The sequence below is a fragment of the Tympanuchus pallidicinctus genome, unplaced genomic scaffold (assembly GCF_026119805.1).
Source record: "Tympanuchus pallidicinctus isolate F22 unplaced genomic scaffold, pur_lepc_1.0 scaffold1, whole genome shotgun sequence".
In the NCBI taxonomy this organism is placed as follows: Eukaryota; Metazoa; Chordata; class Aves; order Galliformes; family Phasianidae; genus Tympanuchus; species Tympanuchus pallidicinctus.
The window spans coordinates 103,365,722-103,384,005 of NW_026294618.1; the positions used below are offsets into that span (position 1 = coordinate 103,365,722).

General features: G+C 40.3%; 1 protein-coding gene across 7 annotated transcripts in view; it reads left to right on the top strand.

Moving 5' to 3' along the window:
• KIF16B (kinesin family member 16B) overlaps positions 1-18,284 on the top strand; it is a 133,949-nt gene that overhangs the window by 44,250 nt on the left and 71,415 nt on the right. For 6 of the 7 annotated variants that reach the window (XM_052676623.1, XM_052676239.1, XM_052676330.1 and 3 more), the window contains exons 13-15: positions 13,736-13,855; positions 14,265-14,316; positions 16,131-16,268. In XM_052676623.1, coding sequence (XP_052532583.1) covers positions 13,736-13,855; positions 14,265-14,316; positions 16,131-16,268 — 310 coding nt within the window. Of the gene's footprint in view, positions 1-631; positions 736-13,735; positions 13,856-14,264; positions 14,317-16,130; positions 16,269-18,284 lie in introns of all 7 variants that reach the window. The other variant, XM_052676420.1, reaches the window with a different exon arrangement.

Consider the following 18,284-nt stretch of genomic DNA (forward strand, 5'->3'; position numbering starts at 1 on the left):
CATTTCTTCTCCCTCCTTTTGTTTGCTCCTCTCATCGTAGGATCATGGAATCATTAGGGTTAGAAAAGAGCACTAAGATCATGTAATCCAGCCATCAGTCCATTGCCACAGTGCCCACTAAACCCTGTCACTCAAGGTGACACCTACCCTTTTCTGGAACACCTCTAGGGACAGTGGCTTCACCACCACCTTGGGCAGCCATTTCCAATGCCTCACTCTCTTCTACATCTGGAATTTTTACTCTTAGGTAAATTCAAAAGAAATAATTAAGAGTAATCAGTCTGCAACAAGCCACTTAGGAGCTCAATCTGTTTTAAAAATACCAACTTCTGTAGAGCTTCCTATTAAATGTAAATATTTAACTTCTTGAGAAATCTAGTTTGCAGCATCTGGGCAAACTGTTGCTGAAGGATCTATTCTGATTTTTTTTTACTCCAGCTTTGCTTTTTCCATCAGCACATTTTTGCTAAAAAGAATGTATCCGTATGAGCAGATCTTTAAATCGTTAGTTATTAAAGTTTGTACAGTTATTTTGTTCTGATAAGGTAATGTTAGGCAAAGAAGGATGCTGACACAGCTCAAGAAGATGTCATCTTGGAAAAAGCAGTGATTGGTCTTTGCTGTTTTTCAGTTGGATGTTGGGATGTTTATTTTGAAGATGAATGGATTCAGGGTAACAATTCAAACTTTCATATCTTAGCCATGATTGGAAGCTTGATTGCTCTAACGAGTAACGTAAGCTGTCCTGAAGCTTTAAAAAAAAATCAGGATATCTAATTGTGGATTATGTTTTGCATGAAGGGATGACATGTCCTTAGTTGCTTTTTTTTTTCCCAGTGGGATCTACCTGTCACTTGTGCTTCTGCAGCTGCTGTGGTGGCAGCTCTTTAATGGGAACTCTGAGAAAACTGGGGTTTGGAATACTGATATGGCAATTCTTCTGCAGAGTTAATTAATTGACTGACAATGTGCTGCAGGGATGCTCAGAATATTTGGGGGGAAAAGAAGTATGCTTAGGCAGAGTGATCGTTGTATAACAAAGAATTAACTGTATAAGAAGAGCAAGAAAGAAGAGAGCATGGTTCCAGTTTTCTGGTGTTCCTTTTATTTGTTAGCATGCTCCTATAGGAAAAGCACACATCCATATGCCTTTTTGTTTACATAAACCTACTTAATTGGCTTTTTTCATTGCCAGATGCAACTGATAATGTGGTAAATATAATGTTACACATTTCAGCTGTTCAAAAGTGTATGTTTAATCTGCAGTTACCTCTCCCCACCCTCTACCTCTGTTTACAGTCTTTACATTATCACATCAGAAATTTCCCAGTATTTCTTTCTCTGGTTTCGGTCAGTGAAGACACGGCTCCCTTATCCAACTGTCTATGTTAATGAAGCATTCAAATGAATATTTCAAATGCCTCTTTTTGTATAAATGGTTAATTAATCAAGGAGATCTGATTTAATTTCTGAAAATATGAACCTCTTAGTGCCTGGGCTATCTCAAAGTTTGAGGCTTATGCAGTAGACTTACCCTCTATTCCTTGTGGACTGGAGCACCTCCCTTATGAAGACAGGCTGAGGGAGCTGGGCTTGTTCAGCCTGGAGAAAAGAAGGCTGTGGGGTGACATCATTGCAGCTTGCAGTACCTGAAGGGAGCCTACAAACAGGAGGGGAATCAACTCTTGGAAAGGGTAGATAACAGCAGGACAAGAGGAAATGGTTTGAAGTTGAGGGAGGGAAGATTGAGGTTGGACGTCAGGGGAAAGTTCTTCACTATGAGAGTGGTGAGGTGCTGGAACAGCTGCCCAGAGAGGTTGTGGATGCCCCGTCCCTGGAGGTGTTCAAGGCCAGGTTGGATGGGGCCCTGGGCAGCCTGGTATTTAATGGGGAGGTTGGAGGCCCTGCGTGTGGCAGGGGTTGGAGATTCATGATCCTCGAGGTCCCTTCCAACCCTGGCCATTCTGTGATTTACTTGCCAGTCATTAAAGTTACTGAAAAGTGCTGCACTGCATTCTGTACCAGTGCATAAGCTTTTATTTTGAGCTCATTTACATAGCATGAATTACCTCCCAGTAGATGTACGATTTTTGAGGTGCAGTTAATGTCTGCCAGAAGTCACTGATTATTCACGTGAGAAGCAAAGCTGCTACAGTATGCAGCATTTGTGCACTGATGTTTGGAAATCTCAGTACGGGTATAAAAATAACAGAAAGCTCTGCCACTGCAGAAGGAAGACTAACTCTCTTTATTACAGTATGTGAACGTAGCTAATGTCATGCTTCCTTTGGTGAACATGTCTGTCTTCTTTATTATTTCATGTTACCTGGCAAAAAGTAGGCCCCATGGAGGCTTTCCTGAGACTGCAAGGCAGATGACTGTGATGGAGATCCTTATACTGTATTTACGTTTGAAATACTTGGTGTCCTCTCATGCTGTTCCCTTAAAAGCAGTTACATGACTATATTGGGTTATTGCAAACTGGAATAAGTAATTCATATACGTTCTGTTGTTAAAATCTTGAAACAAACTGCAGTTTCTTTAACTGTAATTAATGGGCATAGGCATTTCCTGTGTCTGGCGTTCAGTAGTTGTGTGAACAGTTCCATTGGCATATGTATGAATACAGTTTATCTATATTTATATGTTTATATACAGGTCTTAGAATGCTTTCAGTGGTAGAATGTGTATCCTCATTTAGGTAGGGTTTATTTCATTGGAATTTGAATTAAGCAAAGATAAGTATAGTTGCTAAGAAAAGTTTATTTCTCCCAAATGACTTCACCAAATTTTCAGAAGAGTATCAACAATCATAGTCATTTTATAATGTGCAAATAATTATTAATGACATTTGTCAGCTTTAAATACTAATTAATTTATGCTCAAGGTACACAGTATAAAATTGGTAATTTTTAAAGGTTACTTTACTGTCTTTTTGTAGCATCCTCACACATTTGACTTGAGATCAAAGGGAATATATCTTTAGTAATTTCTGACTTTTCAATAGTCCTTTAATTTGCATTAAAAACTGCACATAAAGTGTCAACTTGTATTTGCTGTCACTGACCTACTAAAAACCAGCATATTATTTCTGGAAAAAAAGGTAAGGTGATAATACCTTCATCAACCACTAGAAAAGTCATTATAAATTCTATTCTCAAAATGGAATGAAAGGAGAAGTCTGTTAAAGTGCTACCTATTGGAGCTAAGCATTCAGAGCTAAATCAGATGTTAAATTCAGAGCTGCTGCTCTGACCTACATTCATTATGCTGAAGTAAATTGTGGAGGGACTCAAATCCTTGAGTGATGTTACTTCCTAAATGGGTTACATTGGCAAGGTTAGTGAGGAGACTGATTTCAAGGAATGCCTTTTTTAATGAAAATGTCTTTAAAAGTGAATACTTAACTCTGCCACGTCTTTCAAAGATAGAACAAGCATAACTGTAAATCTATTGTTTCTAAAATAACGTTTTAAAAAGAATTGTTTCCTTTTTAGTTAATACTTCCAAATTAATACTTCCAACGTTGTCTATGATCCTGCGGTCGGTTCCAGAGCTTGTTGTTAGTGCTTTGCCCCCTTGATATGTGCTGAAGTCTGTCTGTGTTCTGGTCCGTCAGTGATCCATGCCAGAATCAGCTGTAGTTTACTGATGTCAGTAAAGCCACCTGACCCTGGGACCCCTATTTAACTAGCGTGGTGATTAGAACCTAAATAAAAAGTAGTTGTAGAGAGGATGTGAGGAAATACTGGGAGGGAAGGAAGCTGGTTGTAGGAGCTCATTGTTGGGCCTGACCATCTTTAATCTTTTCCTTAGGTGAGGGCATTAAATGGTGAAGTTTACTGATAATAAAGTGGAGAGACATCATTTCTCAAGCAGAGCATCTCACAGAGAATAGGATGACTTAGAATTAGAGTAATGGAAAGGAGATTGATGGCAGATAGTTTGAAGTACAAAAGCCTGGGGACTGATATAAATTTAAAGCCCCATGGAATGGGGAGGAGGATGGTTGAGACTTCACTGTCATAAGGTAGTATGGCAGCACGAAAGACAGATGAGAGCTTGGGAGGATCGCACAGATGTTTTGAGTAGTGAGAGGAAAATAGGGATGTCTGACACAAGCAAAATTCTAAGTACATTGGGAACAGTGTATGTAAGTCATCTCTCAGACCTGGGGATGTGAGGGTTGAGAGCAGCTCTGCAGGAATGCAGCCAGGCCCTGTGTGCTAGTGGGTGAGGGCAGTGGCTGTCCTCTGCTCTGCACTGCAAGGCCTCACTGTCAGCACTGCCTGCGGTCTGGGTGCTGCAGCATAAGAAGGGCATACAGCTAGAAAGAGCGTCCAAAGGAGGGCTGCAAAGATGGAAAAGGGTCTGGATGAAGAGCGGCTGAGGGCCCTGAGCACAGAGCAGAGGAGCGGAGGGGAGGCCTGATGGCAGCTGCAGCTCTCCAGGGAGCAGAGGGCAGCGCTGAGCTCTGCTGTCTGTACAGCGACAGGGCTGAGGGAACGGCATGGAGCTGCGTCAGGGCAGGGCAGGTGGGGGTGAGGGAAAGGCTGTGCCCCAGAGGGCGGTGGGCACGGCACAGGCTGCCCAGGGCAGTGGGCACAGCCGCGATGCCGGAGCTCAGGGAGCGCTGGGACACCACTGACCCTGGGGCTGGGGTGCTGTGTGGGGCTGGGGGTTGGGCTTGGGGGTCCCTTCCAGCTTGGGATGTTCTGTGATCTAGATCAAAGAGGATGAGTCCAGGTGAGAGCTGCAGAGAGAGGAAGCGTTAAACGCTGTGGTGTGGCCATGCTGGTTGGGTGAAAGCTGATGCTCAGGGTCAGCCTGCTAAAATAGCAGTGAGAAAAGGGGGATGCAAACACTGACAGTAATTATATCAATAAATACATACGCAAGAAGCAAAATAATTATTTCAGCTGAATGCAGATAGTGATTCAAAATTCAGGAGTATGAACTGGCTATTAGTAAGTTCTGGCCAAATATGTGAAAACAATTTCAGTTATGCAGTGGATGAGAGCCTGAGTTGGAATCCATCAAGTGATTTATTAAGCTATTTGGGAACTGCACTGGCAACGCAGGAGGTCACATTTGTTTCTTCCTTTCTCAGATTGGAGGAACACTGCTAGCATCTAAAGCAGAAGCAAAATTCCTGAAACTCCAGAATTAAAGGAATTCTCTTGTTTCTAGAGATAACTGGCAATTTCACTAATTCTTTAGTATGCTCATCTCGTAATATTGACTGCAAGTTTAATAGTGGGCCATGCATTCTTTATAATAATTAGCATGCAAAGCAGTCGAAAATTCAGAGTAGTCCATCTGTTTATGTGTCACGTTTCTTTCAGAAGAATGAAATCTGCAGTCAAGACAACTTCTGTAAATAGAAACACCAGACTACTTGCAGTGTATTCCTCTTAAATACTGCTATTTTTAATCCATTTAAAACCTCTCCACACTCTAGGTCTGTAGATTGGAATAGTGGAAATAATCTTTGAGTGGCAATTAAGTTCAGAAGTTTGTGTTTGGAAGGGAAACGAACTGTGTAGATGGACCTAGGCCATGCTCCACAGCTGGTTTACACTGGGTTAGTGATCTTGTGGCATACTTGAGTTTACAGGACTGGCTTTTATCAGAGCTCTGATGCAGACTTTGACTTGGTAAGGGGTTGGTGTTTCGCAAGTGTTACATTGCTCACCTGAGAACACACAGTAGAAGTGCTTAATGGGTTTTGCATGAGACACTGAGGCTTGCATGAAAGGTAAATCCATTAGATGTTTTCATGAAGGATAGTTACTGTCTACCAATACCTAATGGAATTAATATATTTGCAAAAAACCTCAAAGCTTGCAGAAGGTAATTGCATGCTGGAGGATGGTTTGTCTTCTCTAAGTAGGTAGAAGTATTTCTTTGTATAAGAAGAAAACTGAGGAGGGAGGGCAAACATAATAGGAAAGCAGTCTGTTTTCACTTTCATTGAAAGGACTCATATTTCACAAGAGTATTTGATTAACACAGCTAAACACATGAATGTGCTGCTACATGAGGGTGGTGTAGGAATAATAAAAGCATCTCACATCCCAGTGTCAACTCTGGAACATTTTGTAACTTGAAAGATAAATTAGAGTTCTCTGGAACACATAGATCATATGATAATAAGATACTGTTTGGTTAATTTCAGTTCCTGATTATTTGATAATTTAGTTAGGATGTCAAAGCAGTATATATTAATACAGAAAATTGGAGAATAATCTAGTTTGTGTACTGTAATTGTGTGATGGAAGCTCTAGTAATTTATTCAGCAAAACAATTCCTGGGGTTTATTCTCTAAAACCTTGGTGATCTACAGTTTTGCTTGCTCAGGTTTATGATGGGGTGGCAACCTGCAGCTCAGTGCAGAAAGGATTTACAGGTTAATGAAGTTAACATGAAAAACTCCTTGTGCTGGTAAGTCAGAGTTCGGTGAGAGGCTTGACACAGGTTTTTACTGTCTAATGCAAGTTAATGTTCCTGTGTTGGTTTTTTTTTTCTGTTAATAAGACATGAAGTGTACCTTGGCTTTGAAGTATAAAGCTATGAGTATGGATAGAGCTAGTATTGCTGTTGTACTCAAACTCAGAAAGCTTTGTGTTACTAAAAGGGGCGAATATGTGTACATGAAAAAGCATCATGATTGCGGTCATTAAAGTAGAATTTGAAGAAATTAAGAAGAAAAAGAAAAGTCTAGGTAAAGAAAGTCATCCAAAATGTTAAGAATCATAGGAGTGCACAGATTGCGAAGGCAGGGAGGCAGCCGGGGAAGGAGGCATTTCTCTTCAGTCAGAAGTGCTTCTGTCATGTTTGCCATTTCACTGCAGCTATCTCGTGAAAGGTAACTTTTTAAAAGCAGGAGATGCTGCATAATGAATCATTATGTGATTTTCTTATCACACATTTGTGTTTCAAGGAGTAAGATGGATTAAGATCCATCTTAAGATCAGAACACAGAAGGAAAAAACATTTATTGTATTAAAGCAGCAAATGTAAAGTGTTTTTTTATGTTGATTTTTATGCATAATAGCCAAATAATTCATTGCTCTAAAATTTTTTTAAAGGCAAAAATCAGTGGGATACAAAAGAGACTTAGATTTTTTTTGTTGGTAACACATGTTTCTAAGTGCATTTACTGGTAAAATACTTTATAAAAAGGCTAGTAAACCTGGTTTCAAATCAGACTTCCAAACATTCTCATCTATTGTGCAGCTGTTAAAGATTATATTGGATCAGATTAAATGGGCTTGTAGATGAAGTAATTTAGGCAACAGTGCCCACTTCTGCAATATAAAAGAGGACAAGAAGACAATAATCCTTCTACCAGAAATCTTTCCATGTTTTTTGTGCCTGCAGTTCTTGGCATTAGGGAACCAGAGGTGATAGATACCCTTGCACAGTCATTGCCTGCTTTTCTTTTCTTGCCATTTGTCCAGTTTTTCTTGCACCTATGTAAGCTGTATAAGCAGTACCCTTCAGTTTAGCAAGGGAACGCTTTTCCTTTCTGATCTGCTGCTGAATAGTTTTCTTTTCTGCTCCCTAGTACTGGTAATAGCCAGTGAGCATTGACCACTGGGGAGTTCTGCTTGGGTTTTGTACGCTTCCATCAGGGTGCCTCTTCTGCAGTTATGTGTCACTTCCTATTTCTTGGCAGGTTAGTTCTGGAAATGCAAGCAGTGCAGACCTCATACAGGACACATGCATAAGTTAGCTTTGACTGTTGCATGCATATCTTTTTTTGTTGCTTCTTACATTTGCCAGAACATCTGCTGTGGAACTGTAATTGTAAGTCCCCTAATCTTTCACTGGTGTGGGTGATAAAAATTGCTGTGAAGTCCCAGGTTTGTTACCCACCTTGTTCGAGGGACGACCAGCTGATCCGTGCTTCTTACGGCCTCCATGTGCATAGCCTCTTTGATTTGGTGTATCTGCTGGATTTTGAAATAAACATTCTCAGGTGCCTCTGAATTCTGAGTGATTCACAGTATCTTTTTCTGTAGGTACGAAGCATTTCTTTCTGCTGATTTAAAGGGAATGCAAAATATCGGGAATACTTATCTGGAGGGAAACAAATTAAGAATTAAGAACTTCCTTTGTGTACAAAGTACGTATCTATATTTTATAGGGAGCTTAATGTTAGTGCTTTACCACTGAAGGTCTTCAGACATTTTTGTGAACCTAGGACATAATAGCAGATTTGCAATGAGATCTAATGCACCCAAAATACCTGTTAGCATAAGAATTTGCTGTAGTATGTAATCAGGTTAAATATTAATGCAAAGAGTTTTGCAATTGCACAATTTTACCCATAACTTCTTTAATCTGGTATTATACCTTTTTGCATAATTTAAATATAGACATCTGGACAATTTACTTAGCTAGCATAATGTTATGCTTTCCTGAAAGCCTCTGCACGGTGTTTTCTCAGAACTGTGTACCAGCAGTTAACCACTGCATATTTAAATAAAAGAATTCAAATTTTTATGATGGAAAATATAGAAGAAATTAGACTTCACCAAGGAATTCTGTTCATTAAGAGGGCACTATGCTAATTCTGTATGCTTTTGAATATTTTTGTGTGCCTTTGTCTATATTATTTATCTGTATTAAATGCACTGAAAGAAATGCTGTGCGTCATTAAAGTTCTTTAGCATGAGCAACTGTGCAAAGATTGCTCTAAAAGCAATGCCCCCTATTTATTTCCATGGAAATAATGCCCCATCCCTGGAGGCATTCAAGGCCATGCTGGATGTGGCTCTGGGCAGCCTGGTCTGATGGCTGGCAACCCTGCACATAGCAGGGGGTTGAAATTAGGTGATCACTGTGGTCTTTTTCTACTCAGGCCGTTCTATGAAACCACAACTGATACAAAGAGCACAGTAATACTGTTTGATAGAGCAAATTCTCAGCTACACAACACTATTTTTCAACTTACAGGTTCATACAGTTACTTTACGCAAATGTGTTTCTAATCAGCAACCTGAAGATGCCTTAATGCAGTTAATTCAGCACACATGGTACAGCAGCATAGAAGGGATTCAATGGTAGCTCCTGTATGCACCCAAGAGGTGCTCATGAGTTTACCCCATCAAGATGTTTCTGGCAGCAGAATTCCAAGAGCCTGTCATTTATGCAAACAATTTAATCCTCTTCTCTTTGCTGTGACTCGAGAAGGTGTTTCCTTATGTACTGACTCAGAATTATTTTATGAATGAATTTCAACAAAATGAGTCTATTTAATCCAGAGGTTCCGAAAGAAGAAAACTTTTCTCTGCACAGTGCAGGCATTTGTATTCACTGGAGTGCTCCTTTGTGTGTAATACTTGACTTGCTTTATTTTCCACAGTTTATGAGCGCATCTTAAATACAGAGGGAGTACATGTGCACTTTTTTTGTTCAAGGATAATTCGAGATAAGATGCATGCAGTGCATGCAAGTATTTTAAGTTCTGCCTTGAGGCTTTAATTCATTTTCTGCATTAGTATTTTTTTAATGGGGACGATGACCTTTCCTGCTCTTGGAATTCTGGCTTATGGATTCACTGCTTTCTAAAATGGTGTTGCACAAATGAAAGCGAATCAAGTTGCGGAACATACCTAATAATTTCTCTGACTTAGAATAGCATACAGTCCTTCAACTGATTTCAAAAAAGGTCCTTCCTTCCTTCCTCCTTTAGAAGTTTTCTTCCTATTGCCATCAAGGGTGAAAGAGGGGCAATCTTGCTGCTTTTTTCTGGCCATTTTTCTTATCTTTCTTTCAATGTGGGAGAACAGAGTAACACAGATTGTTGAAAGTGTTAATGGATTTCGGTGTAGGACAAAAGTGCTCAGTTCAGAGTTTTCTTTTGAATTTGGAATTAGATTTTCAGCCAAATGATTAAAAATTTAGCAGAAGCCCCAGTTAAACATCAGGATTTTTAGTAAAAAAAACCTAATGATAGAATAATAGAATAGCTTGGGTTGGAAGAGACCTCAAAGGCCCTGCAGCCCAGCCCCTGCCATGGGCTGGCTGCCCCCCACCAGCTCAGGCTGCCCAGGGCCCATCCAACCTGGCCTTGGTCTCCTCCAGGGATGGGGCACCACAGCTCTGGGCAGCAGTGCCAGGGCCTCACCACCCTCTGAGTGAAGCGTTTCTTCCTAACATCTATCGATATCTTAATCTCTCTACTTAATCTCACTACAATCCGTTGCATTTATTTTAATGCTTCCCTTAAAAGAGTGTGTTCTATTTGTGAATAGTAATTTTATACAAAGTAAGGTTTTAGAAACTCAATTTGTGTTCTTTAATTTTAGATATAAATAAATAGCGCGTCAGTTTTAAATCACAATTCTATGCACTTTATTTTTTTTAGTATACAGTAAATGTGTTAAATATCAAAGACTGAAAATGGAAGCTTTTTAAAAACTTTCATCTTCGTTATTTGTGGCAGATTTTTCTCTCCCAGCAAAAAATTCATTATGTCTTGGGATGCCTTTTTTCTCCTCAGTAAGGGATGTTAGCAAATGCTTTGTTTATGCTGGAAAAAATGTTCTGCTCTTAATGTTTTATCAGTTGCATTGGGCCAGGGGTGCCAGCAGTTGTGTGAACAGCCACCTATATTCTCTGTCCTAAGTCTTCAGTCTTGTCATGTTAGGAAGGTTATGAATTATGTGTAACAGTAGGTGCCACTCAATAAATATTTAATATGAGGTAGATATTTTGACTGAAATTACTTTTTCACTTGAACAGTGATTTAAACTGTATTTTTTGGTTTTATGAGTTGACACTTTTATAATATCAAGGAATAGCTGGATGCAGTTTGAATGTCAGAGAGCTGCAGGGCAACATTAATCACAGGTTTTTTTCCCTTCTTTCGGAAGGCTGGAGAACTTTTTAGTGCACCTTTGACCAGTCTGGGATTTCCTGGTTTTGTTTTGGAGTCTTTTTTGTGCTGTCACCATCTCATTTTGCCCATTTTTGCACAGTCACTGGAGAACATTTTAGGCAGCGTTGATATTGACGATGTTTTATACTGTGCAGAAAAAAAAATGAAGTAGTAGATCTTCTCTCTTGGATTTGTCAAGTTGCTCAACATGGGAAAATACGCATAGCATTTGTAAGAGGAAGCAGATAAATTGCTGTAATGTCTCGGTTGGCTCTGAAGAGTGAAGACTGGAGAAGTATTCATGCTGTTGTCAGAAAACTTGTTTTCTGTATTTGCTGGCACCAGGAGAAAAGTGTGTGCTTCACAATACACAGAAGCTGATGCTGCCTCCCCTTCCCAAGTTGTCACTCATCCTTGGCTTATAATGGCTTAGTTATTTAGGTAGAAAAACTGGTTCGAGAAGCAGCATGTGCACATTCATAGTCTGCTGCTGTTACCTTCCAGGTGTAGGAAGCCAGTAGTATTTGAGTTCAATTTGCAAAGTAAACTTTAGGAATACTTCAGCCTATTTCATAGCTATAGTTAGTCTCTTATATATTGTGTATACCCATAGAACTAGTCACATGATGTTTTCAGTACCCTCCAGCCAACTGGTGCCCAGCCAGACTCTGAACAAGAGCAGCCCTCGCAAAGTCCATCTACACTCCTCCCTTCAGTTTTTATTGCAGAGCAGGACGTGGTGTGGAAGATCCCTTTGGCCAGTTTGGCCCACTTGTCCTAATTGCGTTCTCTCCAAGGCTTTCATCTGTCCTCAACAAGCCTCATAGAATCACAGAATCACAGAATTGTAGGGATTGGAAGAGAGATCATTGAGACCAACCCCCCTGCCAAAGCAGGTTCCCTAAACCAGGTCGCACAGGTAGGCGTCCAGGCGAGACTTGAATATCTCCAGAGAAGGAGACTCCACAAATCCCCTGGGCAGCCTGTTCCAGTGCTCCATCACCCTCACCGTAAAGAAGTTCAGATCAGCAGCACTGTGGGTGCATGGCTGCAGCTGGCCTTCTGGTGGGAGGTGGCTGGGGCATGGTGGGCCAAGGAAAGGCGTCCTACCCTGGCCAGGAGCAAAGGGACCTGCTGCCTCCTACCCAGCCCCTCCAGCTCTGTGGGGATGGTGGCAAAGAGCTGAGGGCATGTAGGAGTCTTTGCTGCCCATAAGCCAATGGGTGGCTCTGCTGCTGACTGTCTGTCTTCACATAGCCTGAATGGTGCCAGGCCTCGCTTTAGGAAGGCTCGAAGGGCTGCACCTTTACAACTCTGCATGGGCTTGGGGCTTCTGAAGCAAGTCATTATAAGGCCTGGATGGAAATTCTCCTTAGGGTAAGAGAACTCCCTCTACGCTGCCAAAAGTGCCATGGTTGAATGGCCTGCTGTCAAAATGTGAGCTCTGTTTCCAGTGCCTCCTGTGTAACACTGAGTCTTGGATACCTCAGGGTATAGGTCCTGGATAACTCTGCATGGGGATCTGAACAAAGCTGGAGGCACAGAAATCATTGCCTAGAGATCTTATGAGAGTGCTGGAGAGAAGGATTTGGAAGGATTTCTGCCCTGCAGAAAAGGCCCTGGGGATCTTAGTCCACAGCCAGCTGAACACGAGCCAGCAGTGTGCCCAGGTGTCCAAGAAGGCCAATAGCATGCTGCTTGTATCAGCTCTCGTGCAGCCAGCCAGCAGGAGCAGGAGGTGATTATCCCTCTGTACTTGGTGCTGGCATTCATTTTTGGGCCCCTTGCTGCAAGAAGGCTATTGAGGTACCTGAATGCATTTGAAGAAGAGCAATAAAGCTCATGAAGGTACTTGAAAACTAGTCGTAGAAGAAGTGGCTAAGGGAACTGGGATTGTTTGGTCTGGGGAAGAGGAGTCTTAGGGGAGGCTTCATTGCACTCTACAAGTGCCTGAAAGGTGGTAGGAAGGTGGGTGTCAGTCTCCTTTGTCAGGTGATGGGTGATAGGCATATGTTGTGTCAAGATCTTAGATTGGATCTTAGGAAGAATTTTTTCACATAGAGGTTGGTCAAGCATTGCAAATAGCTGCCTAGTGAATTGGTGGGCTCATCATCCATGGAAGTGTTTGGTACATGTGGGAGTGGAACTTAGGGATGTGGTTTACTGGTAACCTTGGTAGTGTTAGGTGGTTGGATTTAATAAACTTCAAGGTCTTTTCTAACCCAAATGATTCTGTGTTTCTCCTAATGTTAAAGCCTTCCACTTATATTCCTGCTGAATGATGCTTTCTCCCACAGATGCTGCAGAGTGTGGCCAAAGGAAATTCAAACAATTAAAATGTTTCCTGCATTTCTTTGTTATGCCAGTGCTTTGTTTAGGTTGGATGCTGTTCTACCTGCTTAAGCTTACTGGGCTTTCAGGCGTCTGGGTTTTTAATTGCATAAGATTCACTTTATTTAAAGGACTGCCAAAAAAGTTTTCAGTTTCCTATTCTTTAGCCATACTGAATTTTATGTAGTTTTAAATTCTTCTTACTATCATGTATGGCGATTCAGAGCTTGCTTTTCTAGAACCTGCTTTGTTTTTCTCTTGATTGATCTCCCTTATCTGGTATAATTCAGCTGTTTGTCTGGCCTCTTTCAAATAACACCTTCACAGATTTCCTCAACGGTAAGCTTGGAACATTCACTGGAAATATAAAAGTTGCATTTGAAATGTTAGGGAAAAAAATCCCTGCCAATTTTTTGTGGTATCACAGAGAATGAGTTACTTTAAACATAGTTTAAAAAGAGAATGAAGAGTATTTCCTGCATATCTCAGTAACTATACTTTTGTCCTTTACAGGAACAAACCTTGGCTCTGAGGAAAGAAGGGATAGGTGTTGTGTTAGATTCTGAACTGCCTCATTTAATTGGCATTGATGATGATCTGCTTAGTACTGGCATCATCTTGTATCACTTGAAGGTAAATAAATATCTTTGCTTCCATAACCTTTGTAGGCTGTGTGATTTTTTCACTAGACAAATTGTAATATTAATTTGCTGTCAAAACACAGTGCTCATACAAGTGCTCATTACATGTTTGTATGTACCTACGTATGGTTTTTCTTCCCATTAATTTCATTGTGAAGCTTGACTTGAAATCCAGAGCTAGACTGTCTCAAAACTAAAATGATGGTCCTATGCATGATAGTTGAATTTGCTAATATATCTTCTACTAACAACTGATAAAGTGTTTCTTAAAATAGAAAGGAAAGAATGTAGTATGTTGAAACATATACTGGGCCATAATAGTCTGAGAAAGATAAGCCATTTCTCTGTATGAGAGAAAGGGAGATTTCAACTGAACATGTGTATGTTTCTCTCTTAATTAGGAGGGCCAAACATATGTTGGCAGAGAAGACGCTGTGACGGAACAGGATATTGGTATGGAATTTTGCATTGTTTTTTCCATTCTTTTTAACATCCCAGTCTGTTAACAGAGCTTTATAATTTTCCTTTTTTTTCAGTTAGTTGTTCATATGTTCTCGCATATTGTAATTTTTAGGAGATTTTTAAGGCTGTATTACGTGGGATATGCTTCAAGGAACATGACTTACAAAATAGCTTGTGGGATTCAAATCTATTCAGATTCACATACTTGTTTCTTATTTCTTTCTACTCTTGAAGTAGCCTTCTGTAAAAAAAATATTATCCTTTTTCATACAGCACCTGTCACAACTGCTGCACAATCATTCTCTTAACCTTTGTATAATGAGAATATTTTTATATTGTTATACCTAAAGCAGTCTCAGGTCTTTAGATTAGGGTGGAAGAAAATTCTGGAAGTTAAGTGAAAAGTAGGTAGGCTTCTTGTACTGTATTTCTTACTTTTTAAAAAGGCAATTAATTGCCACTGCTGAACTGCCCTGTCATATATGTTGCTTAGAGGCAGTTTCATGAAATAAGCTGCATCCTGAAGTTCTCAAATGAAAAGTTGAGAAGTCAGATAATGTAATTTTGTATATATCCTGTGGTTAAAAGATGCATGGATTAAAATTTTTATATAAATACCGTGTGATATTAAGCAATATGGGAGGAGATAATCACACATAGTGCACAGAAAGTAGTCTGATTGATAAGTACCTGAATGTAATGGAATATATAACCTCTTTTTTCAGCCTTTCAGTCTAGAATTGCATGTTACTATAGAATCATAGAATGAACTTCAGTTGGAAGGGATCTTAAAGTTCATTCAGTTCCAACCCGTTGCTGTAGGCTGGCTGCCCCCCACCAGCTCAGGCTGCCCAGGGCTCCATCCTACCTGGCCTTGGGCAGCTCTGGGAATGGAGCACCCCCAGCTCTCCAGGCAATCAGTTCAAGTGCCTTGCAACAATCTGAGTTTAAATTTCCTTCTAGCATCTAACCTCAATCTCCCCTCTTTTAGATTAAAGCCATTCCCCCTTGTCCTATCACTGTCAGCCCAAGTGAAAATTCAGTCCCCCTCCTGCTTGTAAGCTCCCTTTAAGTATTGGAAGACCACAGTGAGGACTCCCCAGAGCCTTCTCTTCTCCAAGCTAGACCAGCCCACATCTCTCAACCTTTCTACATAGGAGAGGTGCTCCAGCTCCTTAGAATCTTTGTGATCCTCCTCTGGACTCGCTCCAACAGCTCCACATCCTTCTTACGCTGGGGGCCCCAGGCCTGGGCACAACACTGCAGATGGGACCTCACAGGCAGAGTAGACAGGGACAATCCTCTCCCTGCTACCACCCCTCTGTTGGTGCAGCCCAGGATACTGTTGGCCACCTGGACTGCAAGAGCACGCTGCTGGTTCACATACAGCTTTTCGTCCATCAGGACCCCTGGGTGCTTCTCTACAGGGCTGCTTTCAGTGAGGTCATCTCAGTGAAATTAGGCAAAAAAAGTCTGTCTCTACAAATTCATAAATTTTCCTTTCCTGTTTTCTTTATCAGAAATAAATAGGAACTTATTAATCTGGTGCCAAAACGTGAGAGAAGACCATTATGTAGAATAAATCAGAAAAAAAGCACTTCTCTTGAAATAAAATAACAAAAAAAAAATGGGGTCAGTGTTTAAGGAATGTGGGAAGCGATGAAGGAAAGAGCAAATATTACCCAGAAAAAAATGAGAAAAGACATTTGGAAATATGTAACTCAGTACATCCTTAATGAATCAGTATCAGCATGCAAATCTTATTAGTTGTTAAAAGACTAATTATTTTATTTTTGTATGTTTAGTTCTTCATGGTCTGGATTTGGAAAGTGAGCATTGCATCTTTGAAAATCTTAATGGTACTGTGAATCTAATACCACTGAATGGAGCACAGTGTTCTGTGAATGGAATTCAGATCACTGAGGCCACGCACCTAAACCAAGGTATTACCCAGCAGTGTGTAGTTTGTGATAGTGTCTTTGTTTCTCTCTGGCAAGACCACTGAAAAATCTACGTGTATATAGAGGGATTACAGTTTAATTCATTTAATTTTAATTCAATTTCTTCTGCAGCCCAAGGTGATCAGGAGAGCCATGGACTTCTTGTTCTGTCATAGAACTGCTATGTGGTGTAAAGAGAGCTCTTTACTAATTTAAGCCACTTCTTGATCTTCAGTGTGAACTGATACTTACCATTTGATTTCATTCAAAGCTTATGTGGAAAGTGAAACTCCATGGCAGATTGCTGTGATATTAAGAGAAAGAATATTTTAGTCGTGTGGAAACCAGTGGCATTAGAGACATATTTTTCCAGCTCCTCAGAAGTCCAGGCCAGTCCCACTTAATACACTGTTGCCAAATCCTCTTGCACAACAGGAAGTTCAGCTGGAGCATCTTTTAGCTGCAGCTGAAGGGAAATAACAAACAGAGGGAGAGTAACCCTTACAGGTGACATTCAGGGAATTATAGGTTTAATATTAAAGCTTTAAAATCTGGAAATGGAAAAAGCTCCTCGGACAACTGGACCAAAGTTGTGTTTTGTTGGCATGGAAAGAAATGACATCAAATAATAATCACTGCAGCAGAGGTTCTGATGGTTCTGAGGATCTTCCAGGAGAACCACGAATATCTTCTCACTTAGCTAAGATCTGCAAACCCACTGAGCAGGGAGGTTTTGTTGCAGCCCAGCTGCTGAAAAGCAGTGCCATTTGACATCCCCAGAAATTAGCTTTCAGAATAAACTTACGCTAAAAAATGAGGAACGCAGTGGACGGAATAGCACTGAGTGAGAGAAGACTTCAGTCTATCTGAACTCAAATGCTTTAAAATTCTGCTTACAGAAAGCAAGGAGTTTTGGTGTGAGGAGGGGATGTTGCTGATTCTGTCAAGTGTCTATTCATGCAGAATGAGAGTTCTGCAGTCAGAAAGAAAGCCCAACCCCTTCTGTCTTGAAAATGAGTAAATGCTATTGATATCTTGTTAGAAACATTGGCAAGAAACACTTAATGTGAATTGAAGTTGCAGTGCCTCATCTTTTCTTTAGCCTGCTGCCATTCAAAGGCAGTGCAGGTTTGATTGGCCTCAGAAGGAAGTTGGATGCTGTTTCTTCTAGGTGATGTATCGACTTGAAGTTTGGACTGTAAAGGGTGAAACTGTGCTTTGTTGTTGTTGTTTTGCCTTCTGACTTTCTGTCTAAACAAATTTGCAACTCAGAAAAAAGGGGGCAGAGGAAAGGGTTGCTTTGAATTACTAAATTGTGCAAAACAGCTGCCTGGGCTGACCTGTGAACCGTGTAACCAGATTGAGTTTGAAGGAAGGGTTACAACTATGACATCGGGCTAGCAAAGCTGATAAATCAACTGATTTAACAACTTGTGCACAGCGCGTGTCTCGTAGCTGTGTTAGCATTTAGTCTCACAGCATGAAGTGCCAGCCTCTTTAAGGATCTGATTTGGTATTGCTGATTATCTGCTGATATATTTAAGTGTTTCCGTTTATGATAATCTAAAAATTCGACACATTTTCAAATGAACAGTTATTAATAATAATAATAAAAAAGAGGCATAGTAGTTAATTACCACTTCCTTCTTCAGATTAATTCCTGCATTTGTGAATTCTAGCTAATGTGGCCTCTGTGTAAATGCAACTCATTACACTATTTTTACCTTATTAAGAGCATCTGGTAGAATTTCTAAAAGTAATTGAACAAATATTCACTGGAGCTTGTCCTTTACCTTAAATTTGTCCTCAGTTTAAACTGCATTTTCCATTTTTAAGCTAAGCTGCCAACCTTTCTGTAGTTAACATAATCTCTCAATGTTTGTTTCTTTTTATAGTTAATAGAAGTAGTTTCAAAAACAAAATGAAAGTCAGTTAGAAGTTAGGCAGATCTTAATTACAGATACTTTTGTTTGTGCAGTTCCAAAATACTGCTGTGTGTAGATGATATTTGAATATACA